This window comes from Penicilliopsis zonata (assembly GCF_001890105.1).
Source record: "Penicilliopsis zonata CBS 506.65 unplaced genomic scaffold ASPZOscaffold_1, whole genome shotgun sequence".
NCBI classification, from domain to species: domain Eukaryota; kingdom Fungi; phylum Ascomycota; class Eurotiomycetes; order Eurotiales; family Aspergillaceae; genus Penicilliopsis; species Penicilliopsis zonata.
Genome location: NW_019208911.1, coordinates 1,634,852 through 1,647,421, shown reverse-complemented (window position 1 = coordinate 1,647,421; position 12,570 = coordinate 1,634,852). Strand labels below are relative to the sequence as shown.

The following is a 12,570-nucleotide window of genomic DNA, read 5'->3' as shown; positions in this document are numbered from 1 at the left end:
ATGACCAAGATAGAAAGATAACATCATATTATTTAATCAATAGTGCTATATCATCATATTTCTGGAATTAAATAAAAGAAGCGAAACTGATAGAATCCCAAGAGAAAACGTATATCAAATTCCTTCATAGTAGTAATAATTATGCCTACTACTTACTACTTACGAGCTACTCTCTCCGTATTTTAGTTATGCAGTATGGAGCTTATCTCCTAAGCTTCTCTCTTCCAGCAGCTCCCCAGCCCCTTCTCTCACCCCTCACCACCACCACCACCACCACCACCACTCATCTCTCTCCATCCGATGATTCCCTGATCAGCCATCCTCTGCATCCCTCCCTCCCCTCTCCCTCCCTGGTCTGTTCGGCTCTTTGTCTCCCGTGTTTCTCTCGTCTCTCTTCCCTCCCCCGGGTGGTTTCCCTCCTATCACGCGCACGCCGTTGCCTTCCCCGAACTGCTACCAGAACCAGAGCCAGTGTCGATACTATATGTGGATCCCTCCATCCATCTTTGCTCCCCAATCGATCTCCTTCGTCTGCAGAATACATAGCGCCCGTTTAGCTCGGTAGTTGGTTGAGCTCCCTTGGCCAGCTGTCTCCAAGCTCTGCCCTCCACCGCCGTCGCCCTCGGGCCCTCTGTTCGCTTTTTTTCACCTCGTGTCTGCGGCGTCAAGCAGGACTGCTCTCGGGTCCTGTGGCCCGGCCAAATTCGCCAGGCATGAGTGGCATCGCCAACGCCTGTCTGTCCAGCCTCTCGGCCATCGACCGGTGGTGTCATATCACCGCCTGTTTGGGGCCCTTTGCCGGCCGCTCGCGCGATGGGATCTACGAAACCACACTTGCCGAGAACGAGCGCGAGGCCGTCTCGGATCTTTTGGGTTATCTAGAAAATGTAGGAGAATTCCCTTTTCTCTCTCCTCGTGTTGTCGCTTTACTAATTGATTTTCTCTCATCAGCGCGCCGAAACGGATTTCTTTTCCGGCGAGCCGCTCCGAGCCCTGAGTACGCTGGTCTACTCGGACAATGTCGACCTGCAGCGCAGTGCCAGCTTGACCTTTGCGGAGATCACTGAACGAGGTGCGTCGGACTGTGTTTGAGACTTAAATCCCCCGGCTAACTCGCCTAGATGTCCGCGAGGTTGACCGTGATACCCTCGACCCCATCCTCTCCCTTCTTCGAAGCTCCGACGTTGAGGTACAACGAGCTGCCAGTGCTGCCTTGGGGAATCTCGCAGTGAATGGTTTGTTGTTTTTTTTCTTTTTCTTTTTTAATTTCCCGGTTCCATTCGCTTTAGAACATACAACTAACTACTTAGCGGATAACAAAGTCCTGATCGTCGAGCTGGGAGGGCTGGCCCCTCTCATCCGACAGATGATGTCGCCCAATGTCGAGGTCCAGTGCAACGCGGTCGGATGCATCACCAATCTCGCAACACACGAGGAAAACAAGGCCAAGATTGCCCGATCAGGCGCCCTGGGCCCGCTGATCCGCCTCGCCAAATCCAAAGATATGCGTGTCCAGCGCAACGCCACGGGTGCCTTGCTCAACATGACACATTCAGGTATTGCAAATGAGTGTATCGCTCCTTGGGTCTTTTGGGTTTTTAGCTAATCAGTCAGATGACAACCGACAACAGCTTGTCAATGCCGGTGCCATCCCTGTCCTGGTGCAACTGCTCTCCTCTTCCGACGTCGATGTCCAATACTATTGCACGACCGCTCTCAGCAACATCGCCGTCGATGCTTCGAATCGAAAACGGCTCGCGCAAACCGAGTCGCGGCTGGTCCAGTCGCTCGTACACCTCATGGATTCCTCCACCCCCAAGGTGCAGTGCCAGGCCGCTCTTGCCCTACGCAATCTCGCCTCCGACGAAAAATACCAGCTGGAAATCGTTCGCGCCCGGGGCCTGCCCCCATTACTACGCCTCCTGCAATCCTCATACCTACCCCTCATCCTGTCGGCTGTCGCGTGTATCCGCAACATCTCCATCCACCCTCTCAACGAGTCCCCCATCATCGACGCCGGCTTCCTCAAACCCCTCGTCGACCTGCTGGGCTCGACGGACAATGAGGAGATCCAATGTCACGCCATTTCCACGCTGCGCAATCTTGCCGCGAGCTCCGACCGCAACAAGGAACTTGTCCTGCAAGCGGGCGCCGTTCAGAAGTGCAAAGACCTCGTGCTCCGCGTCCCGCTCAGTGTACAGTCTGAGATGACTGCCGCTATCGCCGTTTTGGCGCTCAGCGATGAGCTGAAACCTCATCTCCTCAACATCGGCGTCTTTGACGTCCTGATACCACTCACCGACTCCGAAAGCATCGAAGTTCAAGGCAACAGTGCGGCAGCGCTAGGCAATCTATCCTCCAAAGGTATGTTTTTGACGAGTACTTTCAGTTTGCGTATGCATACTAAGAAACTTCTAGTCGGCGACTATTCCATATTCGTGCGTGACTGGGCCGATCCGAACGGCGGCATCCATGGCTACCTCCGCCGATTTCTCGACAGCGGTGACCCGACGTTCCAGCACATCGCCATCTGGACCCTTCTACAACTTCTAGAATCCGAAGACCAACGACTGATCGGGTATATCTCGCAATCGGACGACATCGTTCAGACGGTCAAGGCCATCTCGGATAAGAGTATCGAGTCCGACGACGAGGATGGCGATGAGGGTGAGGGTGAGGTCATTGCGCTGGCGCGGCGATGCCTTGAATACCTGGGCAAGGGACCCAAGCCGACCCTTGTCGAAGGGTGAACTTACTTCTTCTTTCCCCTTGGTTCTGTTTTCGCTTCGCTTCTTTTTCCTTCACTTGTTGCCTCCTTGACTGTTTTTTTTTTTTTTTTTTCCCCCTTTCCTTCTCTTCTGTCGGCGTGATTGGACTGTTTGTGAGCGAGCATCTGGTGTGTAATATCATTTCCTTCTCGTATAATGCTACGTCTATGCTGTATGCTAGAGTATATTAATAGAGACAAGCCTATACTATATAAAGCAGCAGTGGTGTATTGAGGTATATTACTCCATATCCATAGTTCTGGTGATAGACAGATAGATAGGTTGGTTCATAGCGATAAGATAACAGAAAACTCCGCTAATTTTTGAACATCATTATTATTCCAGTCCAACTAACCAGTACCACCATCACGTCACAGATACCACAAACTCACACCTACTACTATTCACAAATCCACAATGACTCTCGCAATTCCTGGCCAGCGGCTTGGTCCGACCACAAGCTACACCTCGGGGCCCGGGACGCACATCCACGAGTCCTCCGTGTACGCCTCGATCACGGGCACCGTGCAGATTGAGAAATCGAAAACGACGCCCAAATCCACGGTCAGCGTTGCGCGGGGTCCGGTACCTTCGCCTTCGACCTCCGAGACCCCCGCGACGAAAAAATACAACACACTCCCGAGTGTAGATTCGACGGTTCTCGCGCGGGTGACCCGCGTGCAGAAACGACAAGTCACGGTCTCGATCCTGATCGTCGAGCCTCCAGCCTCATCGAAGACGTCAAACACAACCTCAAACTTATCAGACTCCGAACTGGCAGCGTTGTTATCCACGGCCACGAACCCAGAAAACCACAGTAACAGCGACGACCTGCGCTTTCCGGCCATCATCCGGCGGGAGGACGTGCGCGCCGTGGAGAAGGACCGCGTGGTGCTCGATGAGATGTTCCGGGTTGGCGACGTGGTGCGCGGGACGGTGATTTCCATGGGCGACCAGAGCTTCTATTACCTCTCGACTGCTAGGAATGATTTGGGGGTCGTCATGGCGCGGAGCGCGAGTGGCAATATGATGTTTCCTGTTAGTTGGAGGGAGATGAGGGATCCGGTTACTGGGTTGGCAGAGGAGAGGAAGGTTGCTAGACCGTTTTAAAAGATGCTAGATACTAGATACCCAAATAACTAAATAATCAAAAGTGAATTACAAATTGAATATCCCTGTTTATGCTATTAGAAGGCCAAGTATACAAGTATACTGTGTCTATCTCTTTAAAGTCTTCTGTTTCTCAGCATCAATCAGTTTCTTCCCCTTAACCACCAACCCCTTCCGTGCTCGCACGGCATCCATGTACCGCTTCGCCACGTTTTCGCGGTCCGCCAGCTCGCCTAGATCCTCGAGCTCTTCCTCCGTGGCAGGCACCCAGAAGGGGTCTTCGTCGAGGGCTTCGAACCCGGCGAAGATCAGCTGCGGCTGTGCGGCGCCCGACGTGCGTTTGCGCATCTCCTCGGCGAACCCGAACGATTCCGCCACGGGGAGCACCGCCAGAATCGTGAAGAAGGGGGTTCCCTCTTTCATCACTTCGGAGAGGATCCGGCCCCGTCGCCGCGTGATCACCCCGTATACGCGGCCTAGTACTTCGGCTGCTTTGATTAGCAAAAGAAAAACCCCATTAGCAGAGAGAACATCGAACGTACTTGATGCTTGGATCTCGCAGCTGTACATGGCGAGCATGATCCGTGGACTCCAATCCAGGAATCCCTGTGTGATCCCCTCGCGCACCGTCCGGATCGCCTCACCCGTTAGCCGGCCCATATCGGCCTCTTCCCCCTGGGTGTGCACCGCCAGGTCTTCTAGGAAGACAGCGATGCCCTGGATCGGCTCCTGGCACAACGGGCCCTGCCCAGTCGCCAGCTGGAAGGCGTACGCGATCTTGTCGCAGAAGTCGCGAACCGTTAAGGCGTGGCTGTCGGTCGGTTTGGGGTCGTCGGATAAGCTAAAACAGTTAGCAGGGAACATAAAAACATTAAATCAATAGGTCGGGGGGGGGGGGGGGGGGGGGGGGGGGGGGGGGGGGGGGGGGGAAGAGGAGGGCTACAATTTCTCGCAGGCGTTCCCGGCAGTCGCATCAATCAACATGTTGGGTCCCACGCGGCGTGGTCCAAAGGCGATAATCCGGTCCACGACACCCTGCCATGCTTCCTTTTCTTCCTGAATCTCGGCGAGGAGTGCGGTAAGATCCCTCTTGAACTCGGCCAGCGAGAGCACGCTGCCTTCCAGCGCATCATCTGTCGCATCCAACACATCGGTGCTGGTGGGCGTGCCGACGCTCGCTTCTTCGGTCTCGGAGCTCGGTTTCTCGCTCCTAGAGACCTTCTCCGACTGAAGCCGCTTGATGGTACCAATGTGCTTGCTAAGGAACTCAGTGATTGCAGCAGGCAAGGGCAAGACGCGCAGGCGGACCGTCAGCTGCTTCGAAGCCGACATAGCACTCACCCCGCCACGACCGAGCTCCGGATTCTTGGGGGCGGCCATGTCCGGCACGCTGACTATCGTTTCGCGATAGGGCACGATTGTCTCACCCGTCTGGATTTCGCATTTGGCAAACCGTTCACGCAGATCCTTGACACACCGCTCGAGATGCAGCTCGCCCGCCGTCAGGATGACATGCTCGCCGCTGGGCAAGATCTCGTACAGCGCACAGGGGTCGCTCTGCTGCAGTAGCTGCAGCCCGTTCACCATCTTACCCAGATCGGCCGGGTTGACAGGCTCGAGCGCCACACGGACAATGGGTGGCGTCGCCAGCGATACTCCGGCCAGGTTGATACTGCCTTCTAGCTGGCTGCACAGAGTCCCCGTCTTGAGCACATGGCCCGCAAGTCCGCCGATTCCAAACACCACCCCCGCGGGGACCGATTCAAGGGGTTCCAGACTGCGTCCCATGAGCAGGTAGAGATCAGTGACCGTCACCTTTTGCGGTTCTGGACTGACGTGCGGATGCGCCGGGGAAAACTTGGGTGGCAACACGTAGATTGAGTCTCCCACGGAGAGTGTGCCGGAGTAGAGTCGGGCAAACCCGACAAGGTGCTCCGGGTCCTCCTTTTCCACCTCGGGCGTCGATTCTTCAGCTTCCAGCGTGATCCGTTCGAATGTAGATGTGATGCGGGAGAAATCGTCGCTTTGTCCACCGTTCGATTCCGCCTGCATTTTGGCAATCTCCTCTCTCTTCCGGCGAGCAATTTCCCTCGCCTCATCGGCTGTCATACCACTACCGCCACTTCGTTTCTTGCTCGACAGTAGCTCGCTTTCTGGAATAGCAACCATCTTACTGACGTACGCCACAACAGGCGCCTCAGGGCCAGTCTTGAATGTAGTCATGGAGTCTTTTACCTTCTCATCAACGTACGTAGCACCGGGCGACCCCTCGATCATGGCGGGCAAACGAGCCGCCTGCGCTGCGGGGGGGCTGGGCAGATATTCAATCACTGACACAAGAAGAGCAGTAGACAGGGGCAGCCACATGGAGAACAGTGTCGTCATGATGTTCCTCGAGTCTCGGGATCGTAGAACATATGGGGGGATCGTGAGGTTCAAAGACTTGGTGATTTTTTCCAACAGAACGGGGTCTCTGCCTTCGAGTTAGCATTTTGAATTACATAGATGTTCGGACAGACGCACCCCTTTCCCTTGCCCCCTCCGGTAGTAGCCTCATATGCTGCCCAGATGCTGTCGAGGACCAACTGAACAAACATAGGCTTGAGCGCTCTCCCCTTCAGATGCTTCTGACCCAGCACCCGCTTCGTCTTGGGGTCCAGATAATAGTCGCCCCAAAGTACCTTTTCCAAGATGGACCGCTTGATGCCCAATTTCCGCTCGTAGATTGCAGCAAACTGGCGAACTGTGAATGCCCAGCCGTCCACGGCGCTGCAGAAGATGACATTGTTCTTTTCAGGTGCAAAGTACAGGTCCTCGTCGTCGCGCTCTTCAAACTCCGCCAGGTCAACCATACTCACAGACGCAGCATCTGGGGTCGCATCTTGCCCCAGCTTCTTGGACCGGTCTTTCTCCCGCGCCGTCGAGGCCTGGACACGCTCTTCCATCCGCTCTCGCCACAGGAGATCTTCCTCCATCCGTTCCCCCTGGAAGAAACTGCCGATCACAGCGTTGACCTGTTCCAACAGTCGGCTGAGATGAGAGTAAGCCTCGCTCGGGCTCATCTTGAGCTCGGTGACCAGCCGGTCAATCTTGTTAATGACCAGGATGGGCTTCAGTTGCTCCACCCACGTCTGGCGGAGGACGGTGACGGTCTGGCTGCAGACCCCCTCCACGGCGTCCACGAGGACGACAGCCCCGTCGCAGAGACGCGACGCCGTCGACACTTCGCTGCTAAAGTCGATATGACCCGGCGAGTCAATCAGATTGATCAGATACTCCTTGGTTTCCGGGGATGCCTCGGGCGACGATCGGCGGAGCATAGAGAAATACAACGAGATCGCAGACGACTCCATTGTAATACCTCGCAGCTGCTCATCTGGCCGCGAGTCCAGGTACCGGATCTTACCCGCCAGCTTGGGCGAGATGATGCCATTTGTGGCGATCAGACTATCCGTCAACGACGTCTTGCCGTGGTCCTGGAGAAGAAGCAAATCATGTCAAAATTCATCCACGACCGAGGTTTCCAGCCTGTCTATCACTTACTACATGAGCTAATATACATATCTAAGAGACCAGTTAGCAGGCGTAGTTCGGGAGATACTCCAGGGTCCGGTGTATACTGGGTGGGATGGAGGGGTAAACTGAACCGTACATTTCGAATATCGTCGGGTTTCCGTTGCAGGCGAACCAAGTCGTCGACGTTGACAACAGGCATCTTGGCTAGATCTGGCCTTGATGGAAAAGCCAATCGATATGACCCAACTGTGAGGAGCGGGCTTGGAAGACGGGGTTGAATTCTTCAATCCCGCAAGGTGAGGGAAAAAAATTATTTGCCCGTTCGGAAGATCTATGGAAGCCCCATGGAAGGCTTTTTTACACAACGTGCTGGCCTTATTAATCCAATTTAATGAATCAGGGTAGTAGCAAGTAGATATATACGAGTACAAGACAAGCAGCAGATTCGTAGATGGATGTGTGGTATTTACTAATGCTCTCATACTGGGCTGATTTGGCAGAGTGACGTAACAGTATACCGTCCCTGGGAGGTCAGCAAAGGAACAAAATCTTCGCAGGAGCTACAGAAGAAGGGTTCTCTATCGTGATAGAGAAAAGGCGATGCCCTGGGACAAGTTCACTCGTCGTCGAATGAGAGTTTGATCTTCTTCTTCTTCTGTTTCGGCTTTCGCGCAGCGGGGACATCTGACGGTCCTTGTTCGGTATCCTTGAGGTTGTCCTCCTGGATCACTTTGGCCTGTTTTCGCTTCTTAGGGCCTCCAATATCTGCCATGGCCTGCTTATGTGTCGTCGATGTGTCCTTATTAGCACCTGTCGCGCTGTCTTTGTCGGCGGCGTCCTCTGGACGCGTTTGATCCGCCTGGTCCTTCGACTTGTCCTGGTCTTCTGTCTTCGAACTGCCCTGGACCATCATCTCGTACTCTTCCTTTGTAATAACCTCATTGGTCGCTTCATCAACATATGTCGGCTCGTCGTCGTCATCGTTCTTGTTCATCGCTAAACGAGGACGCGCTGCAGGGCGCTCCAAGCGACCGTCATTGCTTCCAAACTGGCTCTTCAACCGACGTATAAACGCAGGCTCATTGCTCTCTGTAAGAATCAGCATCTCTCTGAATTTTTGCCCAGAAAAAAAATCCCGTACCATAAGAGAGATTTTTCCCTTTGAAGGACATCGTTCAAGTTCCCAGGTCAAAACGCGTGATCAATGTTCAACGAGACAGAAACTATTCAAGTGTATCCAGAGAGACTTCGGACTTGTCAAATCCAATTAAATTATTCTGTAATCAGGGCAATTGTGAAGCTTCGATGCTAGGTTCCGACAAAGCTCAACGATGAGGACGACTGCGGCGAGAGACTACCATCGTCAGGGCAGACTTTCCTGGGCATCACATATAACTGATCTCACAAAGGGCAATTCCAATGGTAACGGTATTTCCAAATAATCTGGATCGTTGAATTACAGAACAAGTGATGAGGTGGTCCTCGTCCTACGTTAAGACTCCCTCTGATCGGCAGGCAGCTCCAATGCTTACTGTGGGCGACTAAACCCAGCCCGGCGGAAAAAGGCGCCAGGCCCTGCGGAAGCAACTTTCGTAACGAGCACTCACCTCACCCAACCTGTCGCTGCCTACACTCCCGCACCGCTCATCATGCTCTGTGCAAGTATGTTTTGATGACTCTGGAGTTCTCTTTGAAGATTCAAGCTGACAATGGATTTGTAATAGTCTCCGGAGAGGCTCCTCAGGTGCCTGTTGTCTCGAGCAAAAGTGGTACGTCAAGATCCGCGTGATGATGAGGCTGGAGGGGTTCTTGTTCTGACAATGTGTGCGTGATAGGCAGTGTGTTTGAGAAGAGATTGGTTGAGGCATATATTGCCGAGAATGGGAAGGATCCTGTGAATGGAGAGGAACTGTCGACTGACGACCTGATCGAGGTCAAGGCTCAGCGCGTCGTCCGCCCCCGGCCCCCTACCCTCACTTCGATCCCGTCGCTGCTCAGTGTGTTCCAAGAGGAATGGGACGCGTTGGCCCTGGAGACGTATACCTTACGGCAGACACTGGCGCAGACGCGGCAGGAGCTCAGCGCCGCGCTCTACCAGCATGATGCCGCGGTTCGTGTGATCGCCCGTCTGACCATGGAGAGGGACGAGGCTCGGGACGCTCTATCTAAGGTGACGGTTGGGGCTACTCGCATGGCGGGTGCAGGCGAAGCCATGCAGGTGGATGCCAGTGGCTTGCCGGAAGATGTGGTGGCCAGAATTGAGAGTACTCAAGCAACGTACGTATATCCGGGATTGAGAAGTGCATCGTGGTTTTTTTTTCCTCCTCTGGCTGGGATGGTACTGATTCAATTAGTCTTTCCAAGGGTCGTCGCAAGCGTCCGGTGCCCGAAGGCTGGGCAACAAGCGATATCATTTCCACATATCAGTCCACAGCAACATCAGAGCCCCTCTATCCCGGCTCCAAGGCACTGGCCGTGAATGCTTCCGGTGAATTGGCACTAGTCGGTGGTTCAGATGGCGTTGTTGGGGTCTATTCACTGGCCCAAAATAGTGTGGTCCAGACCTTGAAGGCTGGTGGCCCAGTCACGGATGCTGTCTGGGCAGGCGACAAGGCCGTCGTTGCGACCTCCAAAGGGGCTGTCAAGGTTTTCGAGAACGGTAGCGAAGTCGCCAGCTTCAATTCTCACGCTGGCGAAGCGGCCGCGTTGGCTGTGCATGCTACTGGCGATATTATCGCTTCTGTCGGTGTCGACAAGAGCTACGTCTTATACGACCTAACTACCGGCTCGGTGCTTACCCAGATCTTCAGTGATGCCTGTGAGAACAACCCCCCTCCCCATCCGCTGACCCTTGTCTCTTTTCCGTAACTAATGGTTTTCCAGCCCTTCTTTCTGTCAGGTTTCATCCAGATGGACATCTGATTGCCGCTGGAGGTGCTGACGGTCAGATCAAAATCTTCGAAATCAAGACTGGCGCGTCAGCTGCCAACTACAACATGTCCGGTCCCGTCAAATCCCTCTTCTTCTCCGAGAACGGTACTTTCTTGGCCGCCGTTGCTGAGAATTCGACCACTGTCTCGGTGTGGGATCTGCGCAGCTCGAAGGAAATCAAGGTTCTGGAGACAGGCAGCAAGATCAACTCCGTCTCCTGGGACTACACCGGCCAGTTTCTCCTCACCGGTGGGCCCAGCGGCCTGACCGTGCAGCAATATTCCAAGTCGTCGAAGGAGTGGTCCGAGCCCCTGCGCAGCGCCGTCCCTGCAGTGGCCGTCGCCTGGGGCACGGCAGCTCAAAGCATAGTGGCTCTAAATGGCGATGGGGCAGTGACTGTGCTGGCGGGGCAGTCGTGATGATACCTCTGAAATACCTGTATAATTCTAGGAGTCTTTGTTTGCTTTCTGATTCTATTTTTGTCGAGGGTTCCCTTCTTTTTGCGCCTTTTCTTCACTACAAAAATCATATCTAGGTGGGCACAAGTTAATCATGCATAAGACACGTATTCTCCCACCACACTCCTATCACATGGGCTCTCCTCTATTTCCCGTGGGCTGTCTCAGCGGCAAAACCCAGTCAGTCGCCCAAGCAGCCATCTTCTCCCTCTGCCCTCCCTTTTTTCGTAGCAAGCCGTCCGGGCCCTTTGGAAATTCTTCTGTCCACGATCGAACGGCTTAGGTTCCCCCTCCCTTCCATCATGGATCGTGGAAGGGCGGTATGGCATCTCCACCACCAGTGCCACCACCACCCGGAGGCCAGCTTTGGACTCGGAACCACGGCCAACGGACAGCCTCAATTACCTCACCAGCCGGCTACACCAGCGCTCTTTTCCTTTCTTCCTTTAGAGCTGCCATTTGTTCCTAGCCACGATCCATTTTTAACTGGTCCCCAGTTAGACATGAATAATGACCCTAGCATTCATGTGTCAGAGACCAGGAGAAAGGTATGAGAGCAGGCCAAAGGCGGGGCTAATAGTGAATGATGGGACTGCCAACTGCCAACCACATCAGAGATTTCCTGAAGCTTGCTGACCTCTATTTTTTCTTTGTTTCTCTGTGCAGCGTTCACACCAGGAGATGTCCCGGAACCCTCGCAGCCAAACTCCCTACCGACCATATGAGGAATCGTCCAGTAGCTTCGCCACCCGCCCGTTGGCCCTCCCTACATACCCGCCGTTGAGAGCTCACGGACACGAAGGATATGACTTTCGACGGCCAGTCATGGCGACTTCGGTGACTCCTCATGCCGAGGAAGTCATAGATCTCACGAACGAGCCGGACACGCCGCCCCAGCATGCCCGACCAGAGCGACGGGCGTCCCGTCCGTCGAGGCCCCCGCGGTTTGGGCGAAACATCATCACCGACCTGGTGGACCTTGAGGAAGATGAGCATGAAGCGGAAGGACGTCAGGACACACCCATCAATCTTGATCCTCCCAGCCCCGAGGATGTGCAGTTCGTGAGAGCCAATGTGCGGCCCCCGCCGCCGCCGCCGACGAGGAACCGGCCCTTCTCAGCGAGATCAAGCCTGAGAGACTTTCTACGGATGCGCGCGCCAGATTTCCGTGGCCTGGCTCATCTTCACCCACCACCGCCGTTGGATATGATCTGGCTGGGTGAGGAACCCAGGGACGGACTCGACAGTGCCATCAACCTTGACTTGGACGTCCCCTTCGGACTCAGCTTTCCCCCTCTGGTCAATAATCCACCACCGCGTTCTACCTACAAACCACCGAGTCCTCCCCCCCCTGGGTTCACCCGAAACGTCAAGGAGGAGGATGTTGTTGTCTGTCCGAACTGTGACGCTGAGCTTGGGGTCGGAGATGAGATCAAGGCGCAGATATGGGTTGCGAAGCCATGCGGCCATGTTCGTGATTTTTGAAACCCCTCTCCTTTTTCTTGGTTCTTTCTTCTCTGACCTTGACTCTATTTGCTTAGGTGTACTGTGGAGAATGCGCGAGGAATCGATCGTTGTCCAAGGCCAAAAAGGCCGTTACCAAGGTCAAGCCTTTCGCCAAGTGCCAGGTCGAGGACTGCGGAAAGCCAGTCAGCGCACCAAAGGCTATGTTCCAAGTTTACTTGTGAACAGTCCCGATTGGGTGGTCGACATGCATCGAGTCTTTTTTTTCCCGGCCTCAGATGGCTTCATCCCATCTTCTATTTCTTTTCTCTATTGATTTCAAC

The 12,570-nt window shown here is 54.4% G+C and overlaps 6 protein-coding genes across 6 annotated transcripts; 4 read left to right on the top strand and 2 right to left on the bottom strand.

Moving 5' to 3' along the window:
- Positions 1-713: 713 nt before the first annotated feature.
- Positions 714-2,750, top strand: ASPZODRAFT_162969 (hypothetical protein; the record flags this gene model as incomplete). Its single annotated transcript, XM_022726601.1, has 6 exons — positions 714-887; positions 952-1,072; positions 1,122-1,235; positions 1,311-1,556; positions 1,603-2,364; positions 2,419-2,750. 6 exons carry the CDS (start codon positions 714-716, stop codon positions 2,748-2,750), a joined length of 1,749 nt encoding a protein of 582 aa, XP_022585595.1.
- A 335-nt stretch (positions 2,751-3,085) lies between these two features.
- On the top strand, positions 3,086-3,945 carry ASPZODRAFT_127092 (hypothetical protein). Its single transcript, XM_022721653.1, has one exon. It carries the CDS (start codon positions 3,186-3,188, stop codon positions 3,876-3,878), a length of 693 nt encoding a protein of 230 aa, XP_022585594.1. The 5' UTR covers positions 3,086-3,185; the 3' UTR covers positions 3,879-3,945.
- A 41-nt stretch (positions 3,946-3,986) lies between these two features.
- On the bottom strand, positions 3,987-7,593 carry ASPZODRAFT_138205 (hypothetical protein; the record flags this gene model as incomplete). The annotated part of the gene is made up of 5 exons (XM_022724428.1): positions 3,987-4,719; positions 4,822-6,351; positions 6,402-7,354; positions 7,422-7,442; positions 7,531-7,593. The coding sequence occupies 5 exons, from the start codon at positions 7,591-7,593 to the stop codon at positions 3,987-3,989; spliced, it is 3,300 nt and encodes a 1,099-aa protein (XP_022585593.1).
- A 176-nt stretch (positions 7,594-7,769) lies between these two features.
- Positions 7,770-8,914, bottom strand: ASPZODRAFT_127090 (hypothetical protein). The gene is made up of 2 exons (XM_022721652.1): positions 8,536-8,914; positions 7,770-8,483 (listed from the first exon to the last, which is right to left on the bottom strand). The coding sequence occupies exons 1-2, from the start codon at positions 8,564-8,566 to the stop codon at positions 8,011-8,013; spliced, it is 504 nt and encodes a 167-aa protein (XP_022585592.1). The 5' UTR covers positions 8,567-8,914; the 3' UTR covers positions 7,770-8,010.
- Positions 8,915-8,960: 46 nt separating this feature from the next.
- Positions 8,961-10,915, top strand: ASPZODRAFT_316753 (hypothetical protein). The gene is made up of 5 exons (XM_022728221.1): positions 8,961-9,056; positions 9,119-9,167; positions 9,234-9,671; positions 9,749-10,212; positions 10,278-10,915. The coding sequence occupies exons 1-5, from the start codon at positions 9,044-9,046 to the stop codon at positions 10,742-10,744; spliced, it is 1,431 nt and encodes a 476-aa protein (XP_022585591.1). The 5' UTR covers positions 8,961-9,043; the 3' UTR covers positions 10,745-10,915.
- Positions 10,916-11,464: 549 nt separating this feature from the next.
- Positions 11,465-12,471, top strand: ASPZODRAFT_148441 (hypothetical protein; the record flags this gene model as incomplete). The annotated part of the gene is made up of 2 exons (XM_022725373.1): positions 11,465-12,253; positions 12,325-12,471. 2 exons carry the CDS (start codon positions 11,465-11,467, stop codon positions 12,469-12,471), a joined length of 936 nt encoding a protein of 311 aa, XP_022585590.1.
- Positions 12,472-12,570: the final 99 nt, after the last annotated feature.

What these genes read in the sequence shown, in the direction of transcription:
- ASPZODRAFT_127092 (XM_022721653.1), top strand. Translation starts at nt 3,186, where the DNA reads ATGACTCTCGCAATTCCTGGCCAGCGGCTTGGTCCGACCACAAGCTAC.
- ASPZODRAFT_127090 (XM_022721652.1), bottom strand. Translation starts at nt 8,566, where the DNA reads ATGTCCTTCAAAGGGAAAAATCTCTCTTATG. An exon ending in AGGGAAAAATCTCTCTTATG is followed by an intron (nt 8,484 to 8,535) that starts GTACGGGATTTT and finishes TGATTCTTACAG; the next exon opens with AGAGCAATGAGCCTGCGTTT.
- ASPZODRAFT_316753 (XM_022728221.1), top strand. An exon ending in GTCTCGAGCAAAAGTGGTAC is followed by an intron (nt 9,168 to 9,233) that starts GTCAAGATCCGC and finishes CGTGATAGGCAG; the next exon opens with TGTGTTTGAGAAGAGATTGG. An exon ending in CCAGATCTTCAGTGATGCCT is followed by an intron (nt 10,213 to 10,277) that starts GTGAGAACAACC and finishes ATGGTTTTCCAG; the next exon opens with CCCTTCTTTCTGTCAGGTTT.